Here is a 14,692-nt window from a genome sequence, read left to right as displayed (position 1 = left end):
AGTGACTCCTTCACCCTCCCAACAGTGGGATGGAGGAGGGAATCAGAAGGGTAAAATCAAGAAAGTAATGGGCTGAGATAAAGACAGTTTAACAGGAAAAGAAAAACCCTCACATACAAACAAAACAAAGTAAGGAATTAATTCACCACTTCCCATGGGCAAGTGGATGTTTAGCCATCTCCAGGGAAAGGATCTATCACATTTAATGACTATTTGGGAATACAAACACCATCACTCTAAGCATCCCCATTTCCTCCTTCTTCTCCCAGTTTTATAAGCTGATTATGATTCCATATGGTCTAGAATACCTTGTTGGTCCACACTTTGCCCCCTTCCAACTTCTTGTGCACCCCCAGCCTACTCACTGCTGGCTTGGTGCAAGGCCTTCTCAGAAATAACAAAAATACCTCTGTATTATCAACACTGTTTCTAGCACGGATCCAAAACAGCCCTGTAGTAGCTAATATGAAGAAAACTCTACCTCAGCCAAAATTGGCACAGGTATTGCTTAAAGGTCAGATTTCAAGTGTTGCAGGATGATGGTGATGTGATAGCTTTAAGCAAGATGAGACACTGTATTCCATATTCAGTGTGTATATATACGGAAAACCACAAAATGCAGCCATGTCAGAGAAGTAGCTGCTTCAGCAGCTGAGACAAAACAATGAGATCATACCCAAAAATTGTGTTTAACATTTCATTCTCAGATGGTATTCTACTTGTCTTTTGGGGAAAATACCCTCATTGCTGAAGCAAGAAAGGAGAGCATGGGAATTCAGGCCTCTCCCATGCACTGGCATACCTGAAACCTACATTATTTTGCATGGCACCTCCTTTTCCTCAAATGTGACAAGTAGGTGTTATTTGTCCACGTACAGGGATTTTGTGAAGCTGAATTTCTTATGATGGGCAAAGCTTTGCTTGTCCGTGCTGGAGCATGGCTATTGGGAGTCAGTCATAGGACAGCAGGCAGCTGAGATACACTGATATTATGTAGGCTTGTTAACAAAAAATCTGCCTCTCTAAACCACAGTATTTTTCCCATTGCAGTGTTTGTAACAGACAGTTTAACATGAAGAAAATAAAGATATTGTAACTGCTTTGATCCCAAGAGCAGCAGTGAGTCAACACGTCCTGGAATTAACTCCTGGCACAGTGCAAGACTGACGTAGAAGTCCCACTGCTTGTGCAGGTAATTCATCACTCTGCAGCCCCCAACTGCAATTTGGGTATTTCAGGCTTACCTTTTTCCTGGATAGGTACATGGTCTTATGAATGTTTTCACCTGTGCTGATATCCCTCTCTGAAGTTTAGGCACTGATATTAGGGTTACATTGATTAAATTTTCAGTAGCATCACAGATGACCTAACCCAAATGACATAGGAAGCATTGCCTCACACAATGATCTACCCCAAAGGCAATTCTCTCTCTTTGGGTATGAGAGTTTCTAATTCTCATCACTCAGATGTCTAGGAGCTGTCATTGCTGTGCCTAAAATATAATGGAACAGAACTGTGACATAGAAGTTAATCTCTATTGTGTATAAGACTCAAAGAGAGTGATTATAGACATCCATAATAAATTGAAGAGGATCACAAAGGATACTGTTTCTAGATAGTGATGTTTAATACTTTATTCTCTATTCTTAACTTGCACCTATACATGCAAAAGAAGTGCCAGTATCTCTCTTTGATTTGCAGTTCAGACAGCTCCAAAAGGCAGGTTCCCACCATCTATCTGTATCTCTGCTGGAATTAGAAATTAGATTAGCATTCCAAAAGCACTGATATTTCACACAAGGAGAAAGTCACTGGCAAGCTTTTCAAATAGTCTCTAAGGATATGAAGGCTTAGTCTACCCATTAATACAAGGGCACTCACACCAGTGATCAAGGAAGGCTTTCTGACCCATTCTTGTGTTGCCAGATGAAAAATCATCTACACCTGGAGAGCTAACACAATGCTAATTCTTTAAAACCCACTGGCCTATGGAACTGCACAATGCCCATTGTATAAGAAGGAGAGCTGGAAAGCAACCAGCCCCAGTTCTGCCAACTTTTACTAGTTCACTGATCATTCAGGTGTGACTTTGTGCTGACCACCAGGGACCACCAAAGAGACCCCCAGCACAGAAGAACATGTGGAAAGGGGAGAGAAAATATGTCAATGATTTCAGGGACGTGACTATGATATATGTGTTTATTCTGGGGCAATCAGTGAATATGTATGTGAAATACAGTATAAAACCAGAAGCTTTCCTGTACTCAGCATGCACAGTATTTTGAAGGAAATATTCCCTCCTGCCTTCTGACAAATAAAGAACACCTGATTCTTAATATTACATTGGTGTTAAGGAGTTTATTTTATTTTTACTGATATTTGGTTACAGCTAGATCGTTGATGTTCACATCTCCCTCAGACCTGTCTTTTTATCCAGCAAATGAAGGAGAGTACTGTGCTGGGATTATAACTTCTTGCCATGGCTCAGAATCCCCTGTTCTCTGCTGTTGCTGGACGCATTTATTCCAGTCAGATTTGGAACCAGTGTAAACTTGCTGATTTTCACAGCAGGCAGGCATGACTTACACTAACTGAGGCCAGTCTCATGCATGGACAAAATAACTCCTGAAAACCCTTACTCTCTTCTGCAAGACAGAAAAAGCTGATTCCCCCTGGAGAGAGCCTGGTGGGAGGCTGAGGGTGCTTGAGGGGCAGAACAACCCCAGGCACCATCAGCAGCTAACTAGAGAAGCCCTGGGTTGTCCGTGCAGCCACGTGCTCATGTCCTTTTCCCACAGCCCTCAAGACAGGCACAAAGCACTTGGAGACAGCAGCCTTGACACAGCCAAGCTCAGAGCAGCTTTCCCACCCCTGGTGTCACAGTGGCCTCCTGCAAGCTGGGCCAGGGCATGGCAGGAGGAGGAGGGGGCTCACCAGGTCAGGACATTCCAGAGCAGCTTGCTCAGAGCACCCTGCCCCCACTCTTCTTTTTCTGTTCTTTTTTGGCCACAGAGCTGAGGAGAAGTGACACTCATATCCTCTGCAAAATGGCTTGCTGACAAACATGTGAGAAGGGCCAGAGGCATGGAAACTGGAGGTCAATTGTGTGCCAGTTGCCTTAAATTCAAACCAACCAGCCAATGTGAATGGAAAACTGAGAGAGTGAAGAGGCAAATGGTGGCTAATCACAATAGCTTAAAGGAACGTGTGAGACCACCCAGAGCCAAGTCAGCATCACAAATTCCCCTATCAAAGAGAGACAGCAAACTGCATCCTTGGGTCTTCTGCATCCTGCCCCTTTGGTGTTCCCCCATCCAGCACGTCAGGCAGATTCTCAGGGGTGAGCAGGCAGGCTCATAGGCTGCCTGCTCATTCATAGGCTGATGTGCCTATAAAGCACTTTCTATCTTAGGAGAACAATCCTATCTTGTCTCTGGACCATGACCAAGGACCCCACTTTGGCCCTTAGCCTCCCCTCAGGGCTTTACATCGAGGCTATATATATATATATTATTGATACTTCCTGACTAGTCTCTTTTGAGAATCACAGAATTTCTTCTCATCTGTGTGGTAGGCACCAGGGATCACAGAATAACAGAATGGCCTGGACTGGAAGGGACCCTAAAGTTCATCTGGTTCTAATCACCTGCCATGGGCAGAGACATCTTTCTCTAAACCAGGTTGCTCAGAGCTGCATCCAACCCATCTTTAAACACTTCCAGGGATGGGGCATCCACAAATTCTCTGGGCAACCTGTTCCCATGCCTCACTACCCTCACAGTAAAGAATTTCTTCCTAATATTTAATCTAAACCTTCCCTCTTTTATCTGGAAGCCATTCCCCCTTGTGAATAGCCTCTCCATCCTGTAGGCCCCTTCAGGTACTGAACAGCTGCAATTAGGTCACCCCAAGGCTACTCTTTTCCAGGCTGAGCAATCCCAATTCTCTCAGCCTTTCTTCATGTGGAGGAGCTCCATCCCTTTAATCAACCATCCTGGTGTCCCTCCTATGAACTTGCTCCAACAGTTCCGTGTCCTCCCTGTGTTGTGGACCTCAGAGCTCAGTGCAGTGCTCAAGCTGGGGTCTCCTATGTCTGTCCTCATTTCCAGTGTCACAGCGCCATGCCCTGTTGTCCTTGGGTTAGGTTTTGCACAGTCACCTGCACGTGTCTTCCCTGGTTACCCTTTCAATTGGGCAATACTGCCTGTAAAAGGTACAATAGGAGACCTCGTGTCTCTTTTTTCCAGCTCCTCTTGTGCTGATCTGCTTTGCTGAGCTGCCAGCTGTGCTGGTGTGTGTTGGCCTCGTGCTTCCCTATCCTGCTGGCCTCCCTCATTCCAAGCTGTAAGCTTTTCTGGGAATACACCACCTAAAGTTTTGGCAGTCCTTCAGCACACTGGAGCCCAGGCCTAGTAACCAGCCCTCTGCCCTTCCTCACAGCTCCTTTGGAGTTCAGCTGCTGACCCCAGTTCTTGCTTGGAGGTTTTAGAGCTAAATCTCTTTTCTAATTATAGTTCTATATAGAGTAGAACAGTTTTCTTTGCTAGAATAAGTAATGACCTGATTTCTATGTGCACTGCTCACAGGGGAAAGCACAAAGCCTGTCCTACTATATTCCTCTAGGATCTGGTAGGAAGAGTCCTGTCTAATCATTGGCAAGTCTTACAGAAAACCTGCTCTGCTGCAAACCAAGGAAAACAATGAATAATTCATTGCCTTATCCATTTCAGGATTGTTTTCTGCAGAACATCTATTTTAATAATTTATGTGATTTTTAGCTGCACCATGCTGCAGATGCAAGAGTAGAGAGGGGAACCCTACTGTTTGTCTCAGTATAGCCTAGAGGATTCATTAGTGCAAAATTTGAGCTCCCATTGGAACAATTTCCAAGTGAGGACTGAGAGGTGGAAATCAGGGTAGTTTACAAGATTCAAAGTAGAACAATTCTCTGAAAATCACAGTTCCAGAGAAGTCTTCCTGTGATGTCAAAATGGTCACGATGATGTTAAAATGTTGATGATGTCAAGCTTGTTAAGAGCCAGCTGGAGGACAGAAGTAAGTATAATCAGAGTTACCATATTTTCCAAAGTGCATACAGAGTTTCCCTATTTCCCCTACAGCACTTGCCAAAGACATGAAGTTAACAGTTATAGAATTGCTCTCCAGTTATTATTCCAGCTGGTTCCTACCTCAGCCAGATCCATCCAAGTGGTGGAGCTGTGGATTGAGGTTTCCCCTAGAGCTCGGGCAGGAATGACAACAATCTGCAATACCACACTAGGGGACAACCCTGCCATGCTGGTCACTCCTGTGGAAGGGTCAAAAATCTCTGGTCACATTCTGACAAAAAGGGACAGGTCAGCAAATGGCATGTTAAAAGCTTATCACAATCCATGAAGGGAGGGATTAAGAAAGAAATGATGATCCCTCATAATGGAAGCCAATGTATTATGATACTACCAGTGATTCTTTGGGCCAGTGGAGACAAATCTGGGTTCATTAACCTGAGCATCAGCACTCTGTTCACATACATCCTGTTCCGTCTAACAGCACCTTTTTTCAGCTGCAGACATGCTGAAAATGCCCTGCTTGCAGCAAAGTGTTTTAGTCTGCTAAATCATCACCAGCTGTCTGTGCCCCACAGGGCTCATAGTGGGCACAGGTGCTTTTAGAGATTGCTCTTTCATTAAAAAAGACAATAAATTAATCTCCTTTACCCTCTAAATGATAGTAAATTTTTCAATAGAGCTTCAGTGCTGCTCCAGGAAACAGTCAGGAGATAAAATTATCCAAGGAAAATTGTATACATAAGGTAGACCTTGTTTGCTTCTAAAAACAGCATATAGAAATACCACCAGCAGCAGCATTTGAAAAACTACCTTCCAAAAGAGCCAATTAGAAGTGCTGCAAAAATATTTCTCCTTCCCTCAAAGAACAAAAAAAGCAACAAACCAAAGAGTGTCAGGAAGGTGGAGTAGCACTTGCTCTCCTCCTCCTGGCTGTAATCAACCCCCCAGGCACAGATCCTGGGGCTCTCACAGCCCCAGCTCCACAGAGGCTCTGGAGCATGTGAATGGAAAGGTTACTGAAGCACCAAGGTTACTGAAGACAAGTCCATGCCCACCGATGTTGTTAAAGGAGCCCTGGTAACAATTTAAATACACATTAGCTGGGATAAGAAAATGCTGTGCTATGGGAAGTGCTTGAATGTGTAACAGAGAAGAATATAGGCACCATTATAAAAGGATGAATACAGAATTAAAGAACTCAAATACTACCTAGCCCTTTCCCCCCCAGCTTTAAACAAATCAAGGTTAATATTTCTGCATTTTAACACATTCAATCTCCCAATGTTATACCTTCATCAGTTATATTTTCACCCTCTGACCTAAAGCCATACACATTCTAAGCAATGCATATTCTGCATAGCTTCAGCAGGTTGTCTTGAATTTTATACAGTAAAGTAGCAGCTTAGACTTACAACATGGCTGCGCCTTTTAAAAACAACACCTGGGCTGCATGGCATTGCCAATGTGAATTATTTGCCTGAGAAAAATTACTTGTTACAAAAGAAGGTGACCATTTACTTTGCAGCCTGGGCAGGAGTCACTTGCTGCCTGAGATGAACATGACTAGGCATGAGCCTGAGAGAGATGGTTGGTGAAATGCAAGAACCATGAAGCTGTGGAAGGTTTTTGGAAAGATCCAACCTAAACCTTGTTTACACTTAATTAAACCAAATTCTGCACCCTGCATTGAGTATAAATATTGATTCTTCTTTATCGAAAAACTATTTAATACTTCACACACCTGCCCCCCCCCCCCCCCCCCAACCATTTCTTTAATTTTCTCCTCCCTAGGGAAAGCAGCATCCAGTTGCTCACAGGTCAGTATGGATCTGTACTAGTGAAAGCATAAATACTAACATTTTAAAAAACGCTTAGGTTTATATTATTGTAAGAGGTCATTCTTGGGGAGGAAGGAAGGCCGTGCCCCACAGACATCCTCCCTCAGCATGCCCAGCCAGTTTTGGGCACCCACCAGGGATATTCTCTGCTCCAGGTTTGACATTGATTTTGGGAACAAAAGCACAGGACAAAGTTGAAGCACAAGCGGGCAGGAAGATTTGAAGGCACCAGCATGCAAGGGCTCCACAGGAGAAGGAATTTCACACTTTCACTTCATTAAATCTATCTTCCTGTAAGACAGGAAAAATAATCACCCAAACTAGTTAGATTATACTGATACAATCTGACACAGAGCCAGATGACATTTTCTGGTTTATTTGAAGTTGACACCTTGAGACAAGGCACACCTGAGAGGATCAGAGCAGTAAGAAGGTAGCAGGAACCTTCCCTCCCTCCCCTGCAACTTCATGAACTCCACTGCAGACTATTAAAAATAAACCAGTAACCTAATAAATTGCAGAAGATATTTAAGTCAGAGTGGGGCAAGGAAAGAAAGAGAGAGCCTAAAACTTGAAACAATGAAAACTGTTACTAGAAACCTAGTTTAGAAGCTTCAAGAGTCACACAAAAAAGTCCTTGAGACCTAACAGCTATAAATAATCACTTTCTAAAATCAATGGTATTAAGTTGAACATGCATATTTTTTATTCCTTGTATTCCCATGCAAAATATGTAAATGTTAATGTTTCCAGTTCCGTATTTCCAGATTCATTGGAAAAGACTAATTATTGCAACACCCATAAAATGTTGCTGATTAACTCCATGAGTGCAAGTTTCCAGCCGTGTAGAGAAGTCCTGACCCCCAGCTTACATTTTAGCAAATAAATGAGACAACTTAAACCCAAGGAGTTTCCTAGAAAGTTGAAGTACTTCCATTTATTCATTTATTTATTTAGTTAAATAAAGTGATGGCCCAAGTAGTAACTAAAACGATATAAAGCACCTTATCTGAAGAAGTTGTGATCACACTTCATCCTCAGGAATACCACAGAGCTGTTACAACCCATTTTACCTCATCCATTAAGTAAAACACTTTTCCTCTGTACTACTGCATATCTCAAAAATAAAACCCACAGTGCTTCAGTTTAGAATGATGTATAATTTATTCATATATTCACAAGTAGTTGGACACTACTCAATTTAATCTCCATATGCAAGTGATTTACACAAACATATAATACTAAAATTGATTGCTTAGAAGGTAAAAAATACCATGGGTATGAAATGCCATGGTAGATGTTGTTCAGTATACTACACAATCTTATTGTCAAACACTTTTATTCATTTATGGTTTTAGAAAAAAGGCAGTTTGCCATTTTGAATTTTTTTTTATAAGCAGTCTGGGAAACACAAGCAGTTTTGTTCTAAACCTTCTAACCAAATATTTCTCCCAGCTCTTAGGAACTGAATTAACAACCAAAGCAACATTTTCAGTAGTTCAAAGAAAAGATAAATAATTTTGCTTCCCTGAATTCACCAAGCACCACGTGACCAAATCATGTTGCCTTCCAACGTGTGACACAAAGCACCAACCTCTGCATATCCAAAGGAATGTGCAGGAATCTAGACCATGCCTCAGTGTGGTGGTGTTGGTGACAACAGCCTGATGTTATAATTTTTGGCCCCTGCCGGTATCTCTTAGTTGTGAATGTGCTCACAGCTCACTGTGTTAGCATCACCAGACCATTTGGTATTCATGCATTTGATCATAATTCTGCATAAACTCTTCTCACTGAAAGTTGTATCTCACAAGCCTCATTAATTTTGCATTAAGCATATAATGGTTGCATGGAGAAAATTGGACTTAAATGTGTTTGTTTGAATTAGATTAAATTACATTATCTTCTAGATGAGGTCCAAACATATATTTTGCTTGAAATGCCAGTAGTTATCTTAAAACATACCGAGAAGTTAAAAAGCTTTCACAATACAAGATCCAGCTACTTATTCCACATATACAAAAACACTGCTAGAGAAATACAATTCAATTGTCAATGCTGAATTATGAGGAAAGTCTAAAAAAATAGAAAAACTCTGATATCTGGACATCAATTCAGAAGGTAACACTGCATAATGAGGCAATATGAGCACCCATTTAAAATGAAAAATCCCCAGCAAGAGAAGCATAAGGGGATCATGTGACAAAAATAGATGAACACTGCGCCAAAAACATGCACACGATTGCCATGGTCATTCAGTATGCTAGTGATGGTCTAACAGTGATCTAAACCAAGAGTGAGAGAGTGCTTCCAAATTAAATCAACTGAGTAATTACATATTGATTAAACTTTCTGATGCAGCAAAGTGAGGACACAGAGCCATCTCTGGGTTCTGTAGCTGTCTCAAGATTCGCTTGTAAAATTTCTCTCTGACGCGATTAAATTCCATTATGTCCAGTGGATCCTCATCAATCCAGAATTTGTGGAATTCATGCATTAAATAGCCTACAAAACAATACGAAGGAAGAAGAGATAAATACTGCATGTAAAGATGACATATAAAATTAGAAACTAGCCTGGAACTAATAATTATGATCTGCAAAGAGAATCCTTTTCACTGAGATCTGACACCTCATGACACTGGGCAGGAACAAGACTAAACCTATTCTGGACGAGGCCAAAATTGGATGAATATTACACACACTGGCAGAATCTCTCACAATAAATACAATAAGTCACTAGTCATCTTGACATATGGATTCACAAACTGAAACACAAAACCAGGGAGTATAAAAAGAGGGAAAGATGCTGCAAGTGCTCATTATCAGTTCCTTGCCTACACATTGAAAAATATTAGAAGTGTTACTCCCACTGTGCAAAGATGAATAGCAGGCCTCTGCTGCAGCAGGGATGCTTAAATACAGGGGACAGAGCTGTCAAAACATTATTTTGGCGGTGGAGCTGCAACTCTGCTGAAGGGGGGGGAGTAACACTGGAATGTAGACGCAGTATCATATGACAGTTGGATTTAAGGGGAAACAATATTCAGACACTCCTTAAAGCACATTTGCTTTTTTCTTATTATTTAAAAAACAGGAAGGTCACTTGGTAAGGTGCTTAGTGCATTTTTTGTTTGCGTTTCTTAATTTGTTTTACACCTTGGCTTGGTAGTGGCCTCCTTCACAGCTGAAGAGCAGAATCCAAGCATCTGAGACAGGAGGGCACAGTCTCTATGCTGTGTCAGAAGACTTTATTTCTTTTTTTAAACTATGGGCAGTAGTATGTTAGCAGAGTACCAATTATGCATTTCCACCCCTTGCCCCACACTCCCACCCAGCACTTACAGAACGTCTGCTGGAAGTGGGTGAGCGTGGGTGCTTCTGGAGCAACGTTGTAGAAATGGGTCTTCAGAGCCCCACTCACAAGCAGGTTGTATGCAAGGTCTGTTATGTTAATGCCCACAATGGCAAAGGAGTAGCTGTAAGGAAAAGCAGCAACTTTTGTTGAGAATTCACCTTCTTTTGTCACATTTTAAGGAACACTGATGACCCTGTTACTGAGATGCATTAATTCTCTCCTTTGTGAATTTCCAAGGTGCGTGTGGGGTGCAAATCAAGGAAAACATGTATTCTGCGTGCTTTGTACAGCATTTCCCTTGGGAAATACGTGGTCACAGTAAAAACAGGAGTCTCATCACTGTGCCAGCCTTTTCAGGGGAACAGTACTGATTAATTCCTACAAAATAAGAACAAGCACAGACTTCCCTGTGCTCCTGCACTCGCCTCTGAAGCAGGGCAAGGACTCCACACGGTGGCCACGGCTGCAGGGTGACCCATCATTTGTTATTTTTAACTGCTGGAGTTCCCACTGGAACTCATTACCCATAGTTAGGAACATCGTGCTTCAACAACCTGTCCTAAAAAGACATTCATATGGCTAAAAAGTTTGTGAAAAGGATCCAGCAGAGTCACCTCTGATTTCTCCCTAAAAGAGAACTAGAGACAAAGGCCAGAAAACAGGCAAAATCCTAAATCAAAGCCTGCAGGAAACAGAAACAAGAAAATCAGACTCATTAAGCAAACTCTGTCCTGCTAGGAGATATTAACAAGTGAAGTATATTAAGGCACAACAAAACTCAGAAACTGGAAGCTAACTTGTAAGGCTGGTTGACATTCCTAGAACTTGACATTCCTAGCAGTGACTATTTCCCAAGAAAGCACATAAAGACTCACATGGACATTCAGTCACAAAAGCAAACATGTTTGGATATTCAGTGATTAATTTTTTTTCTCAGCTAAAGACAGCTGTCTTCTCTAGACTGTCTTGGGTATTTTTTCAACTACCTCTATCAAGCAAAAAGAAATATTTTCTTTTCCTTTAACCTTTTTTTTTGCATTTCAGGAGGGAAAAAAACAAACCAGAAGTCCAGAAGTTAACTTCAGCATGAAGTGAACTTGCTTAATGGCAAGTTTCACAGAAAAATTAAATCTGGGCAGTAAAATCTTGTATTTTAGAGAAGGAACATCCTGTTCCATTTCCATGAATAATGCAGTTCTACCAAACCCACTGCTGAAGAAGAAAAAACCCTCAGTACTATTTCTTCGCTATTATATTTTCCTAAAAGCAGTTCTGAACCTGGCTTCAACAGCAAGAAGTGAAACTTGATCATGTCATGTGCTAAGAAGAATTAAACAGATATTAATCACCACACTATATATAGCACACAAAGAAAGCTTCTCCTTGCTACAAAATTTTTGGCTTATTTTTTTCTGAATGTAACTTGAATTGTTTCTCCAGTAACCTTCGACCAAAATCAAGGTGTGGCAGATGTACATATGCTCACAGAAATTTCTTTTAAAAAAGAACTAGGAAACAACTTTTCTCCCTCAAATATATAGCATCACTGTTATTTGCTGTGTTTGCAGGATATTAAAAAAGGTCTTTAAACTTACCCAATTGCCTTATCAAACTTTTTCTTCTCCCATTCAGCTTTGCTAAGTTGGCTGAGGAAGAAAAAATAGTTAAAATCCAGATATTGCCAAACATTACTAACTGACAAATATTTTCTTTCAACTTCTCTGATGCTATATTATTGCCTGAACATGATATTTTATCTTCTTTGATATGGTTAATCCCATTTAACACTCCTTCTGGCTGAATGGATTGATAGAAACAGACTTGAAATGAGTAACTGGTTTACAGCATTGCCAACAAACTGGTCTCACCATTACAAAATGCACCTATGCTCTCAGCAAAAACTCATTGTTTTCTAAATTGACCACAAAGGTGAATCACTTCAGTAAGCTTGAGCTGTACAAGAAGTTGTAAATTATATTTAACTAATCAAAGATGGTTTTAGCTCTTTTGTGTTTTCAGAGATATTCGTGATACTCATCACTGATGATGAGGCATGATTCACCTGAGGCAGCAAACATGAAAATACCCCTCTGACAGTAAATTTTTATGACCAGCCAAATTAGAAATCACTCAACAGCCAAAGATAAGGAACAGAGTTTCCTATTATTTGGCACAATAATGCAGTGCTTTTCAAGGACACAGAAGACGCCTTCCTGAAATAAAATTAGTCAGGGAACAGATTCATTTTTAACTAAATTTCAGCTCTTCAACAATTTAAAAGAGCTGTGTGATCCAACCAGTCAGCCAACATCCCACTAACCAGGTTTGAATCTACTGAGATGAGCAAGTTTAGCAGAAATCATTGCCTGCATTTGAAACCAGCTAAAGGCAGGCACAGAACTGACCCTAACCAGGAGCCTACAGCCTTGACATGGCTGTGGAAATTTTGCCCTAGTAAGGCAAATCAGAGTTTGCAAGCTTTAGGTCCCAAATTATAGACAGCTTTGTGTCTATAAAGCATTGTTCTTAGACTATTCTTGAACTTCAGTAAGTATAAATTACACTAAAAACAATTCCCTGAGCTTCATGTAAATATAGTATATAAAAATTGTTATCAATAATTACTTAAGATGCTAATAGGTTCACACCCATTGTGACCTGAGGGTTACTAGCTGGCATAAGGACAGAAACTTCAGCTCCTAAATAACTTTGCAGACAGGAATACCCTATTATTTGCTCATCCTCTAAAATCTGAACCATCTTTGTAGGCTGTGGAATAACACCAGTTAGAAAACCCCAGGTAAAGACTGAATAATAAATGTGGCACACATAGGATGTGGGCAAGTGAAAAAGTTCAACTGAGATAGGAAATCCATTGATCCCATCAGAAAACAGCACAGCTGCTAAGCAACCACACCAGGAAGATCACCATGGGCATCACCTGCAGCATCTATCTTCTACTGAATGCTCTGTCAAGGCACAGAAATTGCACATGCTCACACTGCACTCCAAGACTGCCCTTGGTAATCAAACATGCAAATGAAGCACACTAATATGTTCCAAGGGCTTTTTGTCACAGAATTATCACTAGGAACTCAACAGGAAAAAAAAAAAAAAACAAGAACCCTGAGGAGATCAAAAGCTTCAGGATTTAGGTGTGCACCAGCTTTATGGATATCTAACACTACTGGCAGAAGAAAAATGTCTTTTCAGGGAACTGATTTCTATGTAACTGGCTAAGAGGCCTCCACTCCCCAATAACTATGGAGTCTCTTACTGACAAATTACCTACAGCACAGTTTGTGACACTTGCAGGTACCTGATCTCTGAACAGCCAGGACAATGGAGTAACCACATTGGAACCACCACTAGTCAAGGCAGACAGAATATGTGACTATAAATAAAGGGGCTTTTCAGCTCTACTAACAAATATTTGGCATAGACTACTTATGATTATCAAGTCAGTCACTTTAACAATATCAAGCAAGGTGGATTTCATTTTTGATATATAAGCATGTTCATATGTACCCAGTGTTCCCCTGCCCAGTTTGGGTCTAATGGAAAGAACATGGATCTCCCAGTGTTGCAACAAAGACTTTAGGATTATAACACACCAAATTGTAGTTTGATCTTTATTTACATGTAGTGTCTCAGAAAACTTAGAAAAAAGAAAAAAATACCTTAGTTCCTTCTTAGTGACTTCCCTTTATTATGAAAAAACACAAACAAATTAAAATAAAGGTAAATAAAAATACAAAAATTACTTGAAATCAGAAGTGAAATCATTTAATACTAAATTTAACTATTTCCAAGATTTGGCATACAAGTTTACCTCTTGCACCTGATCAGCTTTCAGGATCAGTACTTTTCAACAGACAGCATGTGGAAATACCCAAGAACATGCCCAACAAAGAGAAAAAACCCCAGCCCCCTTCCTCAAACAGAGCCAGCAGAGTGCTCTCTCAAGTTATTGTTTCTGGTCTCAAGCATTACCTGTATTTAGGGTGAAGAGAATCAGTGAGAACTTGCTGAGCTATCTCAGTGTCCCATTCAGCAAAATACCTGCAGACATATATGTTTAGGGTGAATTGTTTAAAAAGAAACAAAAGCAAAAAAAGCATGTGAAGTCATAATAAGCTGTCTCTACACACCTTTCTAAAGGCAGGTGCATGTGTTACACAGTATGAGTAGCATCTGATGTGTTAAACTCATTAAACTGCCACTCAGACCCCCAAACTGAAAGATTAGAGCAGCCTCCAACTCCAAGTGCACTCTTATATGGGTTTAGGGAATGTGCATTGCAGAGTCTCCACCCACCCTACAGAAAATCAGTTGTTTGTGAGCATGTCGGGTGCTGAGCTCAGGAAAAAGCAGTTCAGACCTCTTGGTCTGGCAGATTCATTAAGCAAGATAAGAGTCGTCACAGAA

At 40.9% G+C, this 14,692-nt stretch overlaps 1 protein-coding gene across 3 annotated transcripts in view; it reads right to left on the bottom strand.

Annotated features, from left to right (window-relative positions):
* Positions 1-7,621: 7,621 nt before the first annotated feature.
* Positions 7,622-14,692, bottom strand: part of ELMOD1 (ELMO domain containing 1) — a 43,522-nt gene continuing 36,451 nt past the window's right edge. For all 3 annotated transcript variants that reach the window (XM_058825283.1, XM_058825284.1, XM_058825285.1), the window contains exons 8-11: positions 14,258-14,326; positions 11,860-11,910; positions 10,252-10,385; positions 7,622-9,412 (exon numbers count right to left, since the gene is read on the bottom strand). In XM_058825283.1, coding sequence (XP_058681266.1) covers positions 9,240-9,412; positions 10,252-10,385; positions 11,860-11,910; positions 14,258-14,326 — 427 coding nt within the window. In that variant the 3' untranslated portion in view covers positions 7,622-9,239. The remainder of the gene's footprint in view (positions 9,413-10,251; positions 10,386-11,859; positions 11,911-14,257; positions 14,327-14,692) is intronic.

The sequence above is a fragment of the Ammospiza caudacuta genome, chromosome 2 (genome assembly GCF_027887145.1).
Source record: "Ammospiza caudacuta isolate bAmmCau1 chromosome 2, bAmmCau1.pri, whole genome shotgun sequence".
NCBI lineage: Eukaryota > Metazoa > Chordata > Aves > Passeriformes > Passerellidae > Ammospiza > Ammospiza caudacuta.
The sequence above is the reverse complement of the archived record's forward strand: the minus strand, read 5'-3'. Positions and strand labels throughout refer to the sequence as shown.